At 42.3% G+C, this 19299-nt stretch overlaps 1 protein-coding gene across 4 annotated transcripts in view; it reads left to right on the forward strand.

Annotated features, from left to right (window-relative positions):
• The first annotated feature begins 4592 nt into the window (after positions 1-4592).
• Positions 4593-19299, forward strand: part of SBF2 (SET binding factor 2) — a 472518-nt gene continuing 457811 nt past the window's right edge. For all 4 annotated transcript variants that reach the window (XM_079929044.1, XM_079929040.1, XM_079929042.1 and 1 more), the window contains exon 1: positions 4593-4790. In XM_079929044.1, the coding sequence (XP_079785170.1) occupies positions 4736-4790 (55 nt within the window). In that variant the 5' untranslated portion in view covers positions 4593-4735. The remainder of the gene's footprint in view (positions 4791-19299) is intronic.

The raw sequence follows: 19299 nt of genomic DNA on the forward strand, positions 1-19299 counted from the left end.
TGAAGGAAAAGCAAGATTAGGGGGACCTAATGTTCCAAATATAAGGAAGAGCATAGACAAATGCTTAGAGATGAGAAAGAGCTTGGAACACTAGGGAAGAAAAAAGAAGGCCAGTGTGATTGAAATGTATTGAGTGAGGGAGAAGAGAAGCATGAAATGAGATTAAGGAGGTCATCAAGGTTAGAGTAAATAGGACCCTTTGAGATATGATGAAGATTTTGCACTTTATTCATAGCAATTTGGGAAGCTTGACAGGTTTGAAGACTGGAGAGACATGATCTGATACACATTTATTTAAAAGATCATTGTGGCCATTGAATGTGATGACTGGATTAGGGAGGAGCAAGAAGGGGAGCAGTGAAGTGGTGGTGCCCTGGAGCAGCGGTCCCCAACCCCCGGGCCATGGATCAGTACCTGTCCGTGGTCTGTTAGGAACCCGGCCACACAGCAGGAGGTGAGCAGCATGCAAGCGACAGAACCTTCATCTGTATTTACAGCCACTCCCCATCTCTTGCTTTATTGCCTGAGCTCCACCTCCTGTCAGCATTATCTTGAGTTGTATAATTATTTCATTATATATTACAGCATAATAATAATACTAGAAATAAAGTGCACAATAAATATAATGCGCTTGACTCATCCCAAAACCATCCCCCCACCCTCGTCTGTGGAAAAATTCTCTTCCACAAAGCCGGTCCCTGGTGCCAAAAGGGTTGGGGACCACTGCCCTGGAGAGATTGGAGAGGGCCTAGTCCCACCATAATCTCAATTAATCCACCACACACACACACACACACACACACACACACACACACACTCCACTCTAAACTTCACCAACAGAGCTGGCTTCATGGACGTGCACCCTGTTCGGTCACACAGGACCCCACACTTTGTTTAATGCTCTGCTTGTTGCTGTTTTGAAATTCTTAATAATTTTTGAACAGAGAGGACCCTTTATTTTCATTTTGCTTTGGCCTCTGCACATAACATAGCCAGTCCCACTCACCAGATAGACATGCAATCTAAGTAAAAACAGTCTGCAACCTCTCACAGCACCTATCTATACTGCTAGTGTCAGGGATAGTTTACGTGAGTGTCAGGATTCAATTATTCATATAATCACACATGTGAAAGCATCTGTAGGACAATTTCTATTAGCCATCTCTGAAGCCTCCTTCCCGCACCCTAAACAGACACCCAAGGTAGAAACAGTGTGTTTCCTATACAGATTTACTTTGAAGACAGGGTTCATAATCCACTTACTGTCCTGAAATTTTACCTACAGGGAAAGTCTGGGATCACCATTGAAGCAGGGAAACCAGTTAGGAAGCTCTTGCAATAGTCAAGGTGGAAGGTGATAGTGGCTCAGACTAGTGAGGTGGCAGTGAGGGGGGGAGAGAAGCTTACATATTTGGGAAGTAGGATCAATAGAACTGAGTGAGGAATGTGGGGCTGAGAGAGAGGCAGGTGTCAAGGGTAGCAATCATTCAGTTTCTTACTTGGGCAACCGAGTGGATGGAGATGTGGCAATGGATCAGGGAATTTTCTACCACAGCTGCTTAGTCTCCTTTGTTACTTGTTGGTAGAGATTGTTTGAAGAGGCCCCAGCCCTGCCTGCAGATGTTTGGTCAAGTCGAACTCTCATATTGCCTCTTTGAACTGTAGTGGCTAACCACAGGAAGCACTTGAAATGACTGTACAGATCAACCACTTACTCCACGACAGCCAAATGTAGGAGCAGCAGGTTGATAATTCTTGCTGACTAGTAATCAGCTCCTTTTTGACGTCTAAAGCACAAAGGAAAGGCATCTGCTATGTACACACCATCATTGTGTTGCATAGTCTTCCTCCCTCCCTGCCACCCTTCAGTAAAACCAATCTGAGTTTGCTTTACCCCTCACTCTTTGGTGAGAGGTGATGGTGGTTATCTCAGGGGATGGTCTGGCCTTCAGCCAACCTCAGTAATCAGGCTGCCTTGTCAGGGCTTATCAGTTTCAGCTGACTGGCAGCTGTTGGCTGAGAAGCAAAGCACAGTTCCAGTGTATGCTAAATATGTTCACATGTGTATTCAAATACATGATGCCTTTATATACATATACCTGGGGTATGTCAAAATCCCTATGCTACAAAACACCCATTTGCAAATGGTCTGGCAGCCTACCTATGACCTAACAGGTGAAACATGTCTAAATGCAAACAGCACTTGATTCGAGGCTTGAAAACAGCTAATCTTTGATTTAAAAAAAAAAAATTAAACCAACACTTGTGAATGAAATAAAAGCACATTTTAAAAGTAAAATGTGACATCCTACGTCATGTCATGTATAAAACTCAACTCAAAATGGGTCAATGGCCTAAAACAAGAGTAAACTATGAAACTCTTAGAGGAAAACATGATGCTGAGAAGTGATCTTGGATTTGGCAATGGATTGCAATGGAAGCCAGGCAATATGACACCAAAGCACAGGAAACAAAAGAAAAAATAGATAAATTTGACTTCATATGGTATAATACATACAATGGAATATTATTCAGCGATGAAAAAGAATGAAGTACTGATACATGCTACAACATGGATGAACCTCGAAAACATTATACTAAATGAAAGAACCCAGACACAAAAGGTCACATATTGTATGATTGTATTTATATCAAATATCCATACTAGGTAAATCCATAGAGACAGAAAGCAAATTTGTAGTTGTCAGAGGCTGGGGGAGGGGAAAATGGGAGTGACTGCTTTACGGGTGTGGGCTTTTCTTTTGGGTGATGAAAATATTTCGGAACAAGATAGACGGGGTAGTTGCACAACATTGTGAATGTACTAAATACCACTGAATTGTACACTTTAAAATGGTTCATTTTATGATGTGTACATTTCACCTTAAAAAAAGTGAAATGGGGAAGGAACATGATAGCTGCCTTAAAAATCAGAAAGGCTATCATACAAAGATAGATTTTATTTTTTCTGGGTATTTCCATGGAGCAAAACTGGGGGAAGTTACAGAAAAACTCTAACATAACAAGGAAGAACTTTCTAACAATAGGGTTGTTAAACAGTGGAATGGGCTAGTTCCCAAGGAAGTTAAATTAGGCTTTTACTAAAAGTGATCAAGTTGGATGATGAGCTTTCAGGGAATTTATAGAGAGGATTCTTACTTGAGGTGTGACTGAAGCATTTTAGGTTTAATTGTTTTCAAGATCAATCTGTTATCTTCCCTCCACCTCTGCAACTAGGCTGATTCAGTCTGACCATGTGCAATTTGCAAATGAACTCCTTGAGTTACAGTATTCCTTCCTGGCAGTTTCAGTTCTAGAGCAGCCCAACCCTCCCAATCTCTGGGTGAAAAAAGCACCACACAGAAAGAGGAAATGATCAATGAGAGTAAACTTCCAGTAGCTGAGACACCAAATCTCTGAACTCACAGTTCAGAGTTCGAGCAGCTTCCTGCTGGTAGTTGGGGGAAATTGTATGCATTCACTCATTAAACATACTCGTTAAGCACTTAAGACACTTTGCTAAGAGCTCTTATATGTAAATGAAGGGTTAAATCATCAATTGATAATGAGTAGTGACAAGCAACCAGGAAGATAATCATATTTGCAAATCATGGAGATTCCCACAACTTCAGTCTACCACTTGTAATATATCCTGCTACTAAAACTTCAGGAGATGCTAACAGAGGACAAAGCAAGCTCATCTGGATGGATGCCTCACTTGCCAAATTCGGAACGATCAATAAGAGCTGCAGTAAAAAGAAAGCGATCTAGATAATTCCTAGATTGGATGATGAAATCCACTAATTCATTTTAATTGCATTGTTTGAACAGGGAAGTTGGAAGTTCCCGCTCCTGCTGCAAGAGCCCTGGGACCGCTGCAAGGGGCGAAACCCTAGGCGAGAAGGGCTCCCTTGGGAGAGACAAGTCTCCTCCCTCGGATTCTGTTGTTCCGGGCAGTTCAGGAGGATCCCGGGGATGCCGCGTTCTTCGGAGGAATCCAGCCTCCCCAGGCGCTCCGGGGGAAGCCCAGGCCAACCGCCCCCAGCCCACCCAGCACTAAAGCACGAGGCGCCTCTGAGGATTGAGCAAAACCCTCTTCCTCCTCCGCCTACTCGGTGGCATGTTCCTAAAATTCCCATCTGCACAACATAAACAGGAAACGTGCAGCAAAAGCCCTGGCGGTGCAAATTCCATGCTTCCAGTCGAGGGCGGGAGAATCTCGTCTTGGGAGGGGGAGGGGGAGGGGAAGCAGCAAACTTTCCAGGGGACCCCTCAGCCATCCCTGTCTCTTCTTCCCAGACCCAGAAAGAAAGAGTGGAGAAGGCGGAAGGAAAGACACCCTGCTTTAGGAAAAACAGGGGAGTGGGAGGTGGGCCGCGGAGGAGCAGCCAGGCCTCAAAGTGAACCACCCCAAGCAGCTGCGGTGGCGGCGTGTGGTGGCAATACGCCCGGCAGCCCACTCCCCAAACCAGCTGTCCTAGCGGCGCCAAGAGGGTGGGGGTGGGCTCTCCGCCCGGGGGTCGGGTCAACCAGCCAGCGCGGGTGGGGGCGGGGGAGGAGCGGACGCTAAGCGCGGCGCAGGCGCAGAGCGCGCCTCGGTTGTCAAACATGGCTGAAGTGCCGCCGCTGCCGCTACTGCTGCTGCAGGGAAAATGCTGAGCCCTCCCGGAGCGGGTGGGCGGCGGTGGCGAAGGCGGCAACGGGCACCCGCTTCCCCGGCGCGGCGGCGGCGGCCATGGCCCGGCTGGCCGACTACTTCATCGTAGTAGGCTACGACCACGAGAAGCCAGGTAAGGGTGTGGGACGGGCGCCGCCCCCGGGCCTCCCCGCCCCCGCCCCCCGGCTGCCGTCCAGTGGGCTCCTCGGGGCCGGGCGTCGCGGCCTGGAGGCGGGGAGGGCCGGGCTGGGCCCCGGCTGAGCGGCGCTCGGCATCCGGCCTTCTTGGCCCCGCTGAGCCTCGCGGTGGGCGTGAGGGACCGGCACGAGGGGAGGGGGAGGAGGAGATCGCGTCCTCCGGGCCCGGGGCGGCCCAGCTGGGGCGAGTCTGGGTGCCGCGACCCTCGCTCTGGAGGGGGCTGGGTACCAGGGGCAGCGCCCCGGTGCCGGCGGGATTGGGCCAGGACCGCAGGGCTGGTAGGGCGGGAGCCAACTGTGCTAAGTTCCTCGGGGATAAACTTCTGCCCAGCATCCTGAGTGAGTAGCGAGTGACGCAGGGGGCTGTCCTCTCCGAAAGGAAGTGCTGAGAGTCCTGTGCTCCCTCACCCCTTAGCTGGTGGGGGCCTGTCTGGTCACCGCGCCAGTGGACGCGTGGTACCGAGGAAGGGGAAAGGATCCTTAAACTTCTAAACATTTCTAGGAAATGCTCCTCGTTCTTTCAGAACAAATGTGACGGTTATTTCAGAATGAGTCTGAACACTATTTTTTTTGTTGTTAACATCTTTATTGGAGTATAATTGCTTTACAGTGTTGTGTTAGTTTCTGCTGTACAACAGAGTGAATCAGCTATACGTATACATATATCCCCATATCCCCTCCCTCTTGAGCCTCCCTCCCACCCTCCCTATCCCACCCCTCTAGGTGGTCACAAAGCCCCGAGCTGATCTCCCTGTGCTACGGAGCAGCTTCCAACTAGCTATAGCTGTTTTACATCTGGTAGTGTATGTTTGTTAATGCTACTCTCTCACTTCGTCCCAACTCCGCCCCCCTCCAAGTCGTGAACACTGTCTTTTTAGGTAAGGACCGTTAGCAGACCTCTGAAGGTGATCTTGTTTCACTTTAATGTGTGTTTTAATTCTTTTCATTTGTCACAAAATTTTCCTCATAAGGAACAATCTGGCAAATGCATTGCATTTTAATTTAATTGAGGGATTTCCACAACTGAAGAGAATTCAGGGTTTATGCCCGTTTATTTTTGTATTTGTATTCTTTTGTATTACTGTATAGCTACACATAATGTAATAACTTGAGCTGGGGAAGCACGTATATTTCAGGGTAATTCTGGTCGCACATTTGCAAGGAATTTTCGATCTCAGCTAGACAGTCCCTTCATTTTTCAGAGGAGATGCTGAGATTGTGTTTTGCTGATGGTTACAGCCATTTGTAGCATCAGAATACCATTGTTCTACCCACTATTGGTCTACTGCCCCTTTCACTATTCCTCTCCTGATAAGTTCCTTTAGCGGGGACCTTTTATATTCTTTAGTCCTTCATCACTCTTGACCTGACTGAGGTTAACAAAAGAAGGGCTTGGGCTATATTTAAAGTATTTTCTGGCTCCAAAATTTTATTTGTTATTTCCTAGTAATTTTGCATAATCTGTCTCTTTCTTATTACCAAGATTAACAATATGGAGAATCACAGTTTGTTTTTAACATTATTTCATTTTTAGCGACATTGGGGTTTTTCCCCCCTCACCTTTTAAAAAAATTTGAAACAATCACAAACTTGCAGAAAACTTGGAAGTATGGTACAAAGAACTCTTTACTCCCTGAACCATTTGAGAGGAAGCTGCTGACCTGATGTCCTCCCTTATCACCCCAGAATGCTTTAGTGTGTATTTTCTACAAACAAGGTTATTTCCCTACATAATCACAGTATAATCATCAAAATCAGGAAATTAACACTGGCATAGTACTCCATCTAGTTCTCACGTTTTGTTGATTATGCCATTAATCTCTTTACTGGCAAAAGGATCCGGTTCAGAATTATGTATTGCATTTATTTGTCACAGGCCCATCTCATCAGAGGTGAGGCAAGCTCTTGGATGGCTTTTGAGCTCAGCTGAGGAATCTTACTGATACTCAGGTGTTTGCTGCTTGCGTACTTATTCTCGATGGCGATGAATTTCGTTTTCATTTACTTTCAATACATTTTTGGCCATGTGCTGCATGACTTCTTCAATCTGAAACAATTCCTTCATCTTTTGATTTTCATAACCTTGACCCTAATGAAGATTATAGGGTCGTTATTTTGTAGAATACCTCTCATTTGGGATTATCTGTTCTCTTATGATTAGATACATACAGGTTATGTATTTGGGCAGGAATATCACAGAAGTGGTGCTCATTGCATCCTATCTGGTGTACAATTTCAGTTTGTCCTATTATTGGTGATTTTCACTTTGATTCCTTGATTACTTTGATTATAAGCAATGTCTGCTAGGGTTCTTCACTCTAAAGTTAATATTTAATAGTTAATTAATAAATGGTTTTTGTGAGGACTTCTTTGGAACTATGTGTCTTGTTCCTCATCAGACTTGTATTCCTTTATGCATTTATATCTATGGATACATGGTTTTCTGTTTTTTTGCTGAGTAATATTGTTACTGTTTATTTAGTTGTTCAAATTATTCCTCTTTTGGCCAACGAGAGCCCATTCAAGCTGGCTTCCGTGTCTTTATGACGTGTCCCCACCATTCTTTGAGTATGTCTTTACTTTTTGGTATAAGAAGATGTTCTGGGCTTATCTTGTACTGTCCCTCCTTTAGTCCTGGAATCAGCCATTTCTCTGGGGAGACCTGGATCCTTTTAATGGAGAATGGTATTTAGAAGCTAAGATCTCAGTGCTGTGTGTTTATTGCTGTTGTATTGTTACTGCTCTCAGGCTTTCTTAATGGACCGAGCCGGGGAATATATGTATGTGTACACACACACATATTTATGTCTATGTTTATTTGTTTATCCATATATATTGAAAACCGTGAGTTCCCACCAGTACCACTGATTTCACTTCAACACTCCAGGGTCCAGTCTAGTTTTTTCCTTTTTTATATTTGTAATATTCTTATCTGACAGTGAGAAATCTGGCTTCCGTTATCCTTAATATATTTACTTCTTTGTTCAGTCTCCCTGTATTTAACCAATCTTTCATCTTTGCTACCACCCTCTCCTCTCCTGGATGCCTTCCTCTCTCTGCTGGGCTCAGATTCTTCATTCTTTCTCTCCCAGCCCCCTGTCCCTGTCAGGACCTAACAGCCCATACCAGGATGCCCCAATACAGGGACACCCTTTTCAACCTGCCCTGGCTTCGGCTCCCCATGTCAGCTTCCCCACTGTTTGTGGATATACTTCTCACTCCCCTTAGGTTCTGCTTCCATGTGGAGCACGACGTCGTCCTCATTCCATGCTCACCCAGTGCCCCATGCCAGGTTGCCCCTCTGCTTTGACAGCCTCCTTGCAGTGCTTGGACTCTGACTAAACTCATTTGGCCGTTCCTCCCCACATAGAGTACCTCCTTGGTTCACTTGGGCTCTGACAACCCTCACCCCACCCCAGGGCTATAATGACCACTCTCTATCCCACAGTAGGGAAAGGGAAGATTATTTTTTTAAGTACCATAATCCAGAAGCTTTTATAAATTGTAGAATCTTGATAGTGAGATTTATTCTTTCTTTTTTTAACTTGGGATAATTTTTCTTTCTTTTTTTTTTTACATCTTTATTGGAGTATAATTGCTTTACAATGGTGTGTTAGTTTCTGCTTTATAACAAAGTGAATCAGTTATACATATGTTCCCATATCTCTTCCCTCTTGTGTCTCCCTTCCTCCCTCCCACCCTCCCTAGGATAATTTTTCTTTAGTCATGTTTGTTGAAGTATAATTTACATGCAATAAAATTCACCTTTTTAACTAAACAGTTCAATGAGTTTTGACGGATGTACACATAAGTGTAGCCACTACCGCAATCAAGATATAGATAGAGAACACTTCTCTCCTAAAAGCTCTTCTGTGCCCCTTTGCAGTCAATTCCCTCCCTAGCCTCTGGCAATCGCTGATCTATTTTCTGTCCTTGCGTTTTTGTCTTTTCTAGAATGTCTTCTAAATGGAATTGTATAGTTTTTTATGTCTGGCTTTTTTCACTTAGAAAAATATGTTTGAGACTTATCCATCTTGTATGTATTGTCAGTTCCTTTTTATTGCTGAATATAATACAATTTGTTTATCCGTTCACCAGTTGGTGGACTTTTGAGTTTCTGGTTTTGGGCTATTATGAACAAAGTTATTCTAAACATTTGCAGACAGATCTTTGGCTGTTCATATGGTTTCATTTCTCTTGGGTAGATACTTAGGAGAAGAATTGCTGGGTCATATGATCAGTGTCTGTTTAACTTTATGTGAAACCACCAAACTGTGTTCCAAACTGGCCATGCCATTTTGCATACTTACCAGCAATGTAAGAGAGTTCCAGTTAGTCTTTTAAATTTTATTTATATTATTAAAAAAAATTTAACCATTCTAGTGGACATGTAGTGGTATCTTACTGTGGTTTCAATTTGAATTTTCCTGGTGGCTAATGATGTTGAGCACCTTCTCATGTGCCTATTGCATTGGAATATTTTTGTAAAGAGGCTGAGCAAATTTTTACCCTTTTTTATTGGATTGTTGTTTGGCTTCTTTTTAAAATTTATATATAGTTGATTTACAATGTGTTAGTTTCTGCTATACAGCAAAGTGATTCAGTTATACATATATACTTTTTTTTTTTTTTGCTGTACGCGGGCCTCTCACTGTTGTGGCCTCTCCCGGTGCGGAGCACAGGCTCTGGACGCGCAGGCTCAGCCGCTCCGCGGCTTGTGGGATCTTCCCGGACCGGGGCACGAACCTGTGTCCCCTGCATCAGCAGGTGGACTCTCAACCACTGTGCCACCAGGGAAGCCCTATACTTTCTTTTTTTATATTCTTTTTCATTATGGTTTATCTCCCTGTGCTATACAGTAGGACCTTGTTGTTTATCCATTCTATATGTAATAGTTTGCATTTGTTGGCTTCTTATTATTGAATTTTTAAGTTCTAGATACAAGTTTTTTTTTTTAACATCTTTATTGGGGTATAATTGCTTTACAATGGTGTGTTAGTTTCTGCTTTATAACAAAGTGAATCAGTTATACATATACATATGTTCCCATATCTCTTCCCTCTTGCGTCTCCCTCCCTCCCACCCTCCCTATCCCACCCCTCTAGGTGGTCACAAAGCACCGAGCTGATCTCCCTGTGCTATGCGGCTGCTTCCCACTAGCTATCTATCTTACGTTTGGTAGTGTATATATGTCTATGCCACTCTCTCGCTTTGTCACAGCTTACCCTTCCCCCTCCCCATATCCTCAAGTCCATTCTCTAGTAGGTCTGTGTCTTTATTCCTCTCTTACCCCTTGAGATACAAGTCTTTATCAGGTGTTTTGCAAATATTTTCTTCCAATCTGTGGCTTCCCCTTTCATTTTCTTAACAATAGCTTTTGAAAAGTAGGCGTTTTAATTTGAATCACTTTTTAGGCATTAGAATAGTTTTGTGTATCTTGAGTTGTATCCTTTGAATAGTCCTTTTTATGTAAAACTCTCTGTAAAAATTTACTGGGAGAGGGCTTCCCTGGTGGCGCAGTTGTTAAGAGTCCGCCTGCCAGTGCAGGGGACACAGGTTCGAGCCCTGGTCTGGGAATATCCCACATGCCGCAGAGCAACTAAGCCCACGCGCCAAAACTACTGAGCTTGTGCTCTAGAGCCCGTGAGCCACGACTACGGAAGTCTGCGCGCCTAGAGCCCATGCTCTGCAGCAAGAGAAGCCACCACAATGAGAAGCCCGTGCACTGCAACAAAGAGTAGCCCTTGCTCGCCGCAGCTAGAGGAAGCCTGGGCGCAGCAATGAAGACCCCATACAGCCAAAAATAAATATATAAATAAATTAAAAAAAAAACTTTAATTAAAAAAAAAAACTTACTGGGAGAAAATCCACCAAATCTATGTACTTGTTTGAATTGTAAGTAAAGGATAAACCTAATTGAGTCTGCAAACCTTTTTTATAAAGCTTTCTTCAGGAGTTAGTATGATTTTGTTACCTACATCTCTCTAAAAGCTAATCATACTATGATAATATGATACTGAAATGTTCTGTGTTTAATTCCAGAATGTTCCTGGAATTATTTGTTCAACATACTAAGCTATTTTTGTTCCTAAAGTATCTTTTCAATTAATAATACATTTTAGTTGATTTTTTTCATATTTCTATTTTAAAGTTGAGTTGAAAGAAAAAAACCTTGTCTTTTGAAAAATTACTTTTACAAACTGGAAAAAATAGTTAATACATGCTATTTGAATTATATGCAAAGAAGAGTGCTTGACACGTAGTAGATGTTTAATAAAGATGTATTGAATGAATACCCAGTTGCTGCACATATGGAAAATACAAAAAACTATAAGGAAGGTGAGGGATGGGTGTAGTTATGAAAGGGTAACAGGAGGGATTTTGTGGTAGTAGAACTGTTTTGTATCTTGACTGGGTGATGGATACATAAGCCTACATATGAACTGCATAGAACTAAATACACACAAACACAAATGAGTACACAAATGAGTAAAACTGGGGGAATCTGAACAAGAAAGTACATTGTATTAATGTCAATATCCTAGTGTTGATATTGTTCTGTAATTTTGTAACATGTTATCATTGAGGGAAACTGGGTACAGAGAAATGGGATTTCTGTATTCTTTCTTTCTTTAAATAATTAATTAATTTATTTTATTTTTGGCTGCGGGTCTTCGTTGCTGCATGCGGACTTTCCCTAGTTGTGGCAAGCAGGGGCTCCTCTTCATTGTGGCGTGCGGGCTTCTCATTGTGGTGGCTTCTCTTGTTGCGGAGCACCGGCTCTAGGCGTGCGGGCTTCTGTAGTTGTGGCTCGCAGGCTCTAGAGTGCAGGCTCAGTAGTTGTGGCACACGGGCTTAGTTGCTCCGTGGCATGTGGGATCGTCTCAGACCAGGGCTTGAACCTGTGTCCCCTGCATTGGCAGGCGGGTTCTTAACCACTGCGCCACCAGGGAAGCCCTGTATTATTTCTTATAGTTGTCTTAAAATAAAAGTTTAATTTAAAAAAAGCTATAAGGAAGATAAAAAGACACCCAGAGTAGCCTTTTTTTCCCCTTAACATCGATGACATAGGAAAAGGTTATTCTATTAAATTCCAGAAAAACATAATCTTCAGTGGCAAAATTATTACATCTTGTGGGTATATTAATAATGGGTATTATAATGGGTATAATAATGACTTCATTTACTTTATTATTGGATATTTAACTTGTTTCCAATTTTGTGCTCTTCTGAATACTACAGTAAGTCCCCTGCATATGAACGAATTCTGTTCTGAGAGCACGTTCATAAGTCCAATTTGTTTGTAAGTCAAACAAAGTTAGCCTAGGTACCCAACTAACACAATTGGCTATATAATACTGTACTGTAATAGGTTTATAATACTTTTCACACAAATAATACATAAAAAACAAACACAAAAAATAAAACTTTTTTTTTTTTTTGCGGTACGCAGGCCTCTCACTGTTGTGGCCTCTCCCATTGCAGAGCACAGGCTACAGACGCGCAGGCTCAGCGGCCATGGCTCATGGGCCCAGCCGCTCCGCGGCACGTGGGATCTTCCCGGACCGGGGCACGAACCCGTGTCCCCTGCATCGGCAGGTGGACTCTCAACCACTGTGCCACCAGGGAAGCCCATAAAACATTTTTAATCTTACAGTACAGTACCTTGAAAAGTACAGTAGTACAGTACAACAGCTGGCATACAGGGGCTGGCATCGAGTGAACAGGCAAGAGGAATTACTGACTGGAGGAGGGAGAGGAGGTGGGAGATGGTAGAGCTGAAGGATCGTCAGCTATAGGAGATGGAGGGCAAGCTGCAGTTTCACTCACGCCTGACGTTGATGGCACAGGTTCTGGTTCCTTGCTGGATTCAATTCTATCTACCCTCTTGAAAAAATGATCCAGTGATGTCTGGGTAGTAGCTCTTTTTTTCTCATCATAGGTGACACGGCAGCACTGGATTACATTCTGAACAACTGCTGCAACCTTCATGTTCCGTTTTACGTTTGGGTCCTGTGCCTCAAAAACTAACAGTGCCTCCTCAAATAAAGAAAATCTCCTTGCCATTTCCTGTGTTTGTGAATCTCTTCAGTTCTTCACCTACTTCCTCTTTCCCTTGTCGCTCCACTGTCTCAATTATTTTCACTTTTGTTTCCATCGTTACTGCTTGGCATTTCTTAGCAGTACCAGTTACATCACCGCTGCTTTTACCCTTTCTTCCGGACATCCTGGGCTTGAAATAAAGATACTGTACTACTGTATTCTATACAGTACTGTATAGTAAAGTACACAAACGCACAACCACTCGTAGAAGATGCACGCGCTTGACAATGTACGCCAGACGCGTGAACTAACTTGCCTGATTGGACATGCGAACGCCTGTTCGTATCTTTGAAAGTTTGCAACTTGAAGGTTCGTATGTAGGGGACTTACTGTACTGTCATGCTGAGGAGAACATAGCTTGAAAATCACTGATTTTTATGACAGTCTGATTTTGATAATTTGAAATTAAGAGTTTATTTTCCTGACTTTGCATATGTACTGTGGCACAATAATTAGCAAATTTCATTTGTTTCTAGTAGGTGAAGTTACTTAGCCAACAGTCTTTATTTTTCTTATAGTTTTTACTTTCTCGTACTTTGAGATTTGTGCAAGAAAAATTGTTAATGACCACATGGGTTAATTCCCTTATATGCCTTTACTTTTTTCTTTTTCTTTTCTTTTGCTGTCCGTTAATACACTTAGAATTTAATCCATTTATTTAGATGGTATTTAACCTGGAATGAAGTATTATAATCATTTGAGGTTCTTGCATTCTTTCATATCAACCTGCTTAAGTATATTAGAGAAAGCATTTGAAATATTTTATTTAAGCAGTATAAGTGAGATAAGGTAAAAGGTAAATTTATGCATAATACCTGAGGTGTCATAGTCTGAGACATTTAAAAAATTGATAATTGTTTATTATTGAACCATTGTAATTCATAGCCTGGATCCCCTCCCTTCCCCCATTCTGTATTGAAGTAGTTGGGATTTCTTGGTTGCTGTTTGTTGCCAGTTGTCAAGAACCGTTTGGGATTCATTGATTTGACAAGTATTTATTGCTTTCCAGGCATTGTGCTAATTGCTGGAACAAAAATAAATGAGTAAGGAGTAAGATTCTATCCCTAACTTAGTCATTAATGGAGACAGTCTTGAAATAAATAGTGATAAATGAAGAAGATGTGTCCACTTTACTGAGGGAGAGAGAAGGCTTCTTATGAAAGGTGATGTTTAAACCACGGTATGCAGGATGAATATGCATTTGCCAGGTAGAAAAAAAGGGTAGAGGAGGCTATAGGCAGAGAGAAAAACATGTAAATGTGTGAAATGGATTGTTCCAGGAATGGAGAGAAGTATAGTGTAAATGGGAATTGAGGTAAGCTTTGGTGCTGGAGTAGGTTGGGGTCAGATTGTGAAAAGCTTTGTGTACTAGGCTATGGAATTTATAGCTTTCACTCTGTAGACCGTGGAGTCTGTTGAAAAGTGGGGATTCTTGAAAATCAAGGAACATCTTAGAAATGTGACTCAAATAGCAATGGACTGGAGGGAGAAAGAACAGTGTGAAAAAACTCAGGAGCTTTTACAGTGGGAATAGAAAGGAACGTATGGATTCTAGAGAAATTTTAAAGCTCATATTAGCAAAATTTAGTAGTGAGTGGATGTGAAGGGTAAAGGAGAAAGAGTAGTTGAGGGTAACAGTTTCTAGCTTGGGTAAGTGAGTGGGTGATGATGCTGTGAATGCAAATGGAGAATTTAGGGGAAGAAATGAATTTGGATGAGGGAAAGTAATGCTGAGGTTAGTTTTGATATGTTGGATTAAATGTGCCTGCCTATAACCAAGGTAGAGATGTCATTTAAGTGTTCAGCTGTATGGCTCAGGAGGTTAGGAGAGAAGTGAAGATTAGAGATATAGTTTGGCAATTACCAGTAGCCAGCTGATTGTCAGAAATAAAGAAAAAAATGAGATTGTTTAGGGAATGTGTATAGAGTGAAAAGAGGAGTGGCCTAAGAATTGAACCCAGGGAAAATTCGATATTTAAGAGGTAGATAGAGAAGTAGCAGCCAGGAAACTGGATGGGAGTGGTTAGAGGTATTGCAAGAGAACCAAGATAGAGTGGTATCATGGAAATGCTGAGTGTGGAGAATTTTGAGGATGAGGAAATGATGAATAAATGTGAAATACTCTGAAGATGTCATGTATAATGAGGACTAAAAATAATATCTTTGTCTGGGCTGCTGTAACAAATTATCATAGACTAAGGGGCTTAAACAACAAAAATTTATTTCTTACAGTTCTGGAGGCTGGGAAATCCAAGATCAAGGCACAGGCAGGTTCGGATTCAGGGTCTCGTGAGAGCTCGCTTCCTGGCTCATAGATGGCCGTATCCTCACTTGGTAGAAGAGGCAAGGAAGCTCTCTGGGATCTCTTTGATAAGGGCACTAATCCCATTAATGAGAACTCTGTCCTCATGACTTAGTCACCTCCAAATACCATCACTTTGGTCCCATCTCCAAATGCTATCATATTGGGGATTAGGTTTCAACATATGTATTTTGTAGGGGGGGGGGGACACAGACATTCTATATCTATGACCGATAGACTCACAGACTTGATAATTAGGATGGTGACTTTAGAACATTACAGTTGTAGGGGCCAAAGCCAGTTTGATAAACGCACATCCCAAGTCATATGCTATATAAACCTTATATAGTCCAATTTATTCCATTTCTTTTTATAAGTTCACTATGACCTGCAACCCATGGCTTGTGGAAAGAGTCAGAGGTGACTTCAACATTCCAACCTTGAAGGTCTGGGATACTTGTGAATCCATGACTTAAATAAGAAGATTGAAAATGTTTTTCTTTTAAAATTACTTATTTGTCTTTGTTGGCTTGGAAGATAATGGGTTTTACTTTATAGTTATCCAAATGAAGCCTTCAGAAGATGGACAGGCAGGGGCTGAACACAAAGACTTGAGAGTCATTAGTGTAGATAGAGCTGTGACACTGTGTGAGTGCCCTCAGAAAGTCGGTGTAGAGACAGAAGTATAGAGGACCAAGGACTGATCTTTGGGGAATGCTCTTGCTAAGAGGATGGAAAGTAAAAGGAAGCATAGAAGAAAGAGAGAGTTTGAGAGAGACATTTAATTTTCCCCAATAGTTCTTCTTCTTCTTCTTCTTGATGTTGATAGAACCCCTGATTTTTTGGCTAGTCTTGTAGCCATACAGGAGAGATTGTTTTCAAGTTACTAATGGATAGAGACATGTGCATAAGTTCTGGCCAGTTGGATGTAAGTGGAAACGATGCATGCAGTATTCCAAAAAGTATTCTTAAAGGATGAGGGTACGTTTTTCTAGCTTTTTTCTTTCCTGAGACTGGCATCCTGATATAAAGACTGGGGAGCTCTAGCAACCATCTTGGACCATGTAGGTAAGGACCCACATCTTAGGGATGTCAGAGCAAAAAGCTGGAAAGAACCTGGGTCCCTAATGACTTATAGTGGAATTGTCATAGCTGCCTCTGGATTTTTTTTTTTTTTTTTACATGCAAGACTATAACCTTGTATATTTAAACCACTATAAATTAGAGTTTTCTGTTGCATATAGCTAATCTTAATCTAGGCACAGAGGTGGAGGAGATCGGTATCCAGAGTCAAAGAAAGTGAGGGAATGTTTCTCAGCATCAGGGGTGGCAGATAGAGGTCAGTGAGATGTGAAATTAGTGAAGATCTTTGTGTTTCATAAAATTTTAAGAGTTGAAAGTTAACTGTACAGATCATATGATTCAACCCAATTTATGGATGAGGAACCAATGTGCCCATGCCCCCTCACCCCTTCCCTGCATGTTTTTTTTTTTTTCTTTTTTTTTGCCGTACCGGGCCTCTCACTGTTGTGGCCTCTCCCATTGCGGAGCACAGGCTCTGGACGTGCAGGCTCAGCGGCCATGGCTCACAGGCCCAGCCGTTCCGCGGCATGTGGGATCTTCCCGGACTGGGGCACGAACCCGTGTCCCCAGCATCGGCAGGCGGACTCTCAACCACTGCCCCACCAGGGAAGCCCTGTTTTTATTTTTTTTTAATTATTTATTTACTTATTTATTGGCTGTGTTGGGTCTTCATTGCTGCGTGTGGGCTTTCTGTAATTGTGGAGAGTGGCGGCTACTCTTCGTTGCGGTGCGTGGGCTTCTCAGGGCGCAGGCTCGGTAGTTGTGGCACACGGGCTTAGTTGCTCTGCGGCATGTGGGATCTTCCTGGACCAGGGATCAAATCCATGTCCCCTGCATTGGCAGGCAGATTCTTAACCACTGCGCCACCAGGGAAGTCCCTCAAAATAACTTTTTGAGCAGCAATTTTATTTCCCAGTTGTAGGTTAATTTATATATTGTAGGTTGTGCCCAATATGATGACAATCTTCATTAAAAACTATTATAACAGTGAAGCCATTGACTAAATCATTGTATTGTTAGACTAGTATTCCTTTTTTAAAAAAAATCAATTTATTTATTTATGGCTGCCTTGGGTCTTCATTGCTGCCCGTGGGCTTTCTCTAGTTTGGTGAGCAGGGGCTACTCTTCTTTGCGGTGCGCGGGCTTCTCATTGCAGTGGTTTCTCTTGTTGCGGAGCACAGGCTCTAAGCGCCTGGGCTTCAGTAGTTGTGGCCTGTGGGCTCAGTAGTTGTGGCTCGTGGGCTCTGGAGCGCAGGCTCAGTAGTTGTGGCACACAGGCTTAATTGCTCTGTGGCATGTGGGATCTCCCTGGACCAGGGCTCGAACCCGTGTCCCCTGCATTGGTAGGCGGATTCTTAACCACTGTGCCACCAGGGAAGTCCTCCCACTAGTATTTCTTAATTTTTTAAAAAAATTTATTTTTATTTATTTATTTTTGGCTGCGTTGGGTCTTTTTTGCTGCGTGCGGGCTTCCTCTAGTTGTGGCGATCAGGGTCTACTCTTTGTTGAGGTGTGCGTGCTTCTCATTGCGGTGGCTTCTCTTGTGGAGCATGGGCTCTAGGTGCGCGGGCTTCAGTAGTTGTGGCTCGCGGGCTCAGAGGCAGGCTCAGTAGTTGTTGTGCATGGGCTTAGATACTCCGTGGCATGTGTGATTTTCCCGGACCAGGGCTTGAACCCGTGTCCCCTGCATTGGCAGGCAGATTCTTAACTGTGCCACCAGGGAAGTCCCATTCCACTAGTATTCTTAATTTTAAAGATTTGCTATTGTCAAAGCTGAGATCATTAAATATCACAAGATTTAATGTCCTGTTTTTAATTATTGCTGACTTTGAGTAATGATTTGGGTTATGCAGTTGTTTATAAAGTAAATGCTATTCATTTAACATTCTCATTTCTGTAAGCTACATTGAAGGAAAATATAACTTTATAATTTCATAATTATTTTACTTTCCCTTATACATATCAATGTCTTCATTGTAGAATTTTTCAGAAAAAAATTTTTAGTTATATCTGTAAGTTTTCCATTGTTTACTGAACAAAATGAATGAAAAATATTTTGCCTGTGGAAATATTTCATAAATTCCTGCTTAAATGTAAATGGTTTTCAAACAGGCTAGATTTTTAAAACCGTATGTACAGTTCTACAGATACTGATTTTTCTGGAGTATAGAACAAAAAGATTAAGAAAGGAAAAAAGCTTGTGTTTTAAGAGAGCATTAACACTATTATAGGGAAGTACCAGAGAAATAGTCCTCATTCTCTAAAATGTCTTAACGACAGTACGATTTATTGTGTAATAGCTACAGGTTAGCGCTCCAAAACTGTGTTAGTTTCCTAGGGCTGCCATAACAAATTATCACAAGCTTGGTGTCTTAAAAAAACAGACATCTATTCTCTCACAGTTCTGGAGGCTAGAAGTCTGAAATCTAGGTGCTGGAAGGGCAGTGTCCCATGAAGACTAGAGAAGAATTCTTCCTTGCTTCTTCCAGCTTCTGGTGGTCCTAGACTTGCTTTATTTGTGGCAGCATAACTCTGATCTCTGCCTCATCTTCACATGGCCTTCTTTCCTGTGTCTCTGTGTCCAAATATCCTTTCTCTTATAAAGACACTAGTCGTTGGATTTAGGGCCCACCTTAAATCCAGGATGATTTCATCTCGAGATCCTTAACTAATTAATACTGCAAAGACCCTATATCCAAATAAAGTCACATTCTGGGGTTCTGGTGGATATGAATTTTGTGGGATACTATTCAGCCAACTACAAACACAGTGGTTCATGCAAGTTTTGTAATGGTAGGTGTTCATAAATATTAGGAAATTTATCTGGACAGAATGCTAAATCTAAGGCAATTTTTGGAAAATAATTTTGTGATAGAGTATACATTCAAAGGCCAAATGTATTTTAAGAAAATCATTCCCACAACATTACAAGTTAAAACATTTTAATGACCGAGGGC

This window comes from Stenella coeruleoalba (assembly GCF_951394435.1).
Source record: "Stenella coeruleoalba genome assembly, chromosome: 8".
In the NCBI taxonomy this organism is placed as follows: domain Eukaryota; kingdom Metazoa; phylum Chordata; class Mammalia; order Artiodactyla; family Delphinidae; genus Stenella; species Stenella coeruleoalba.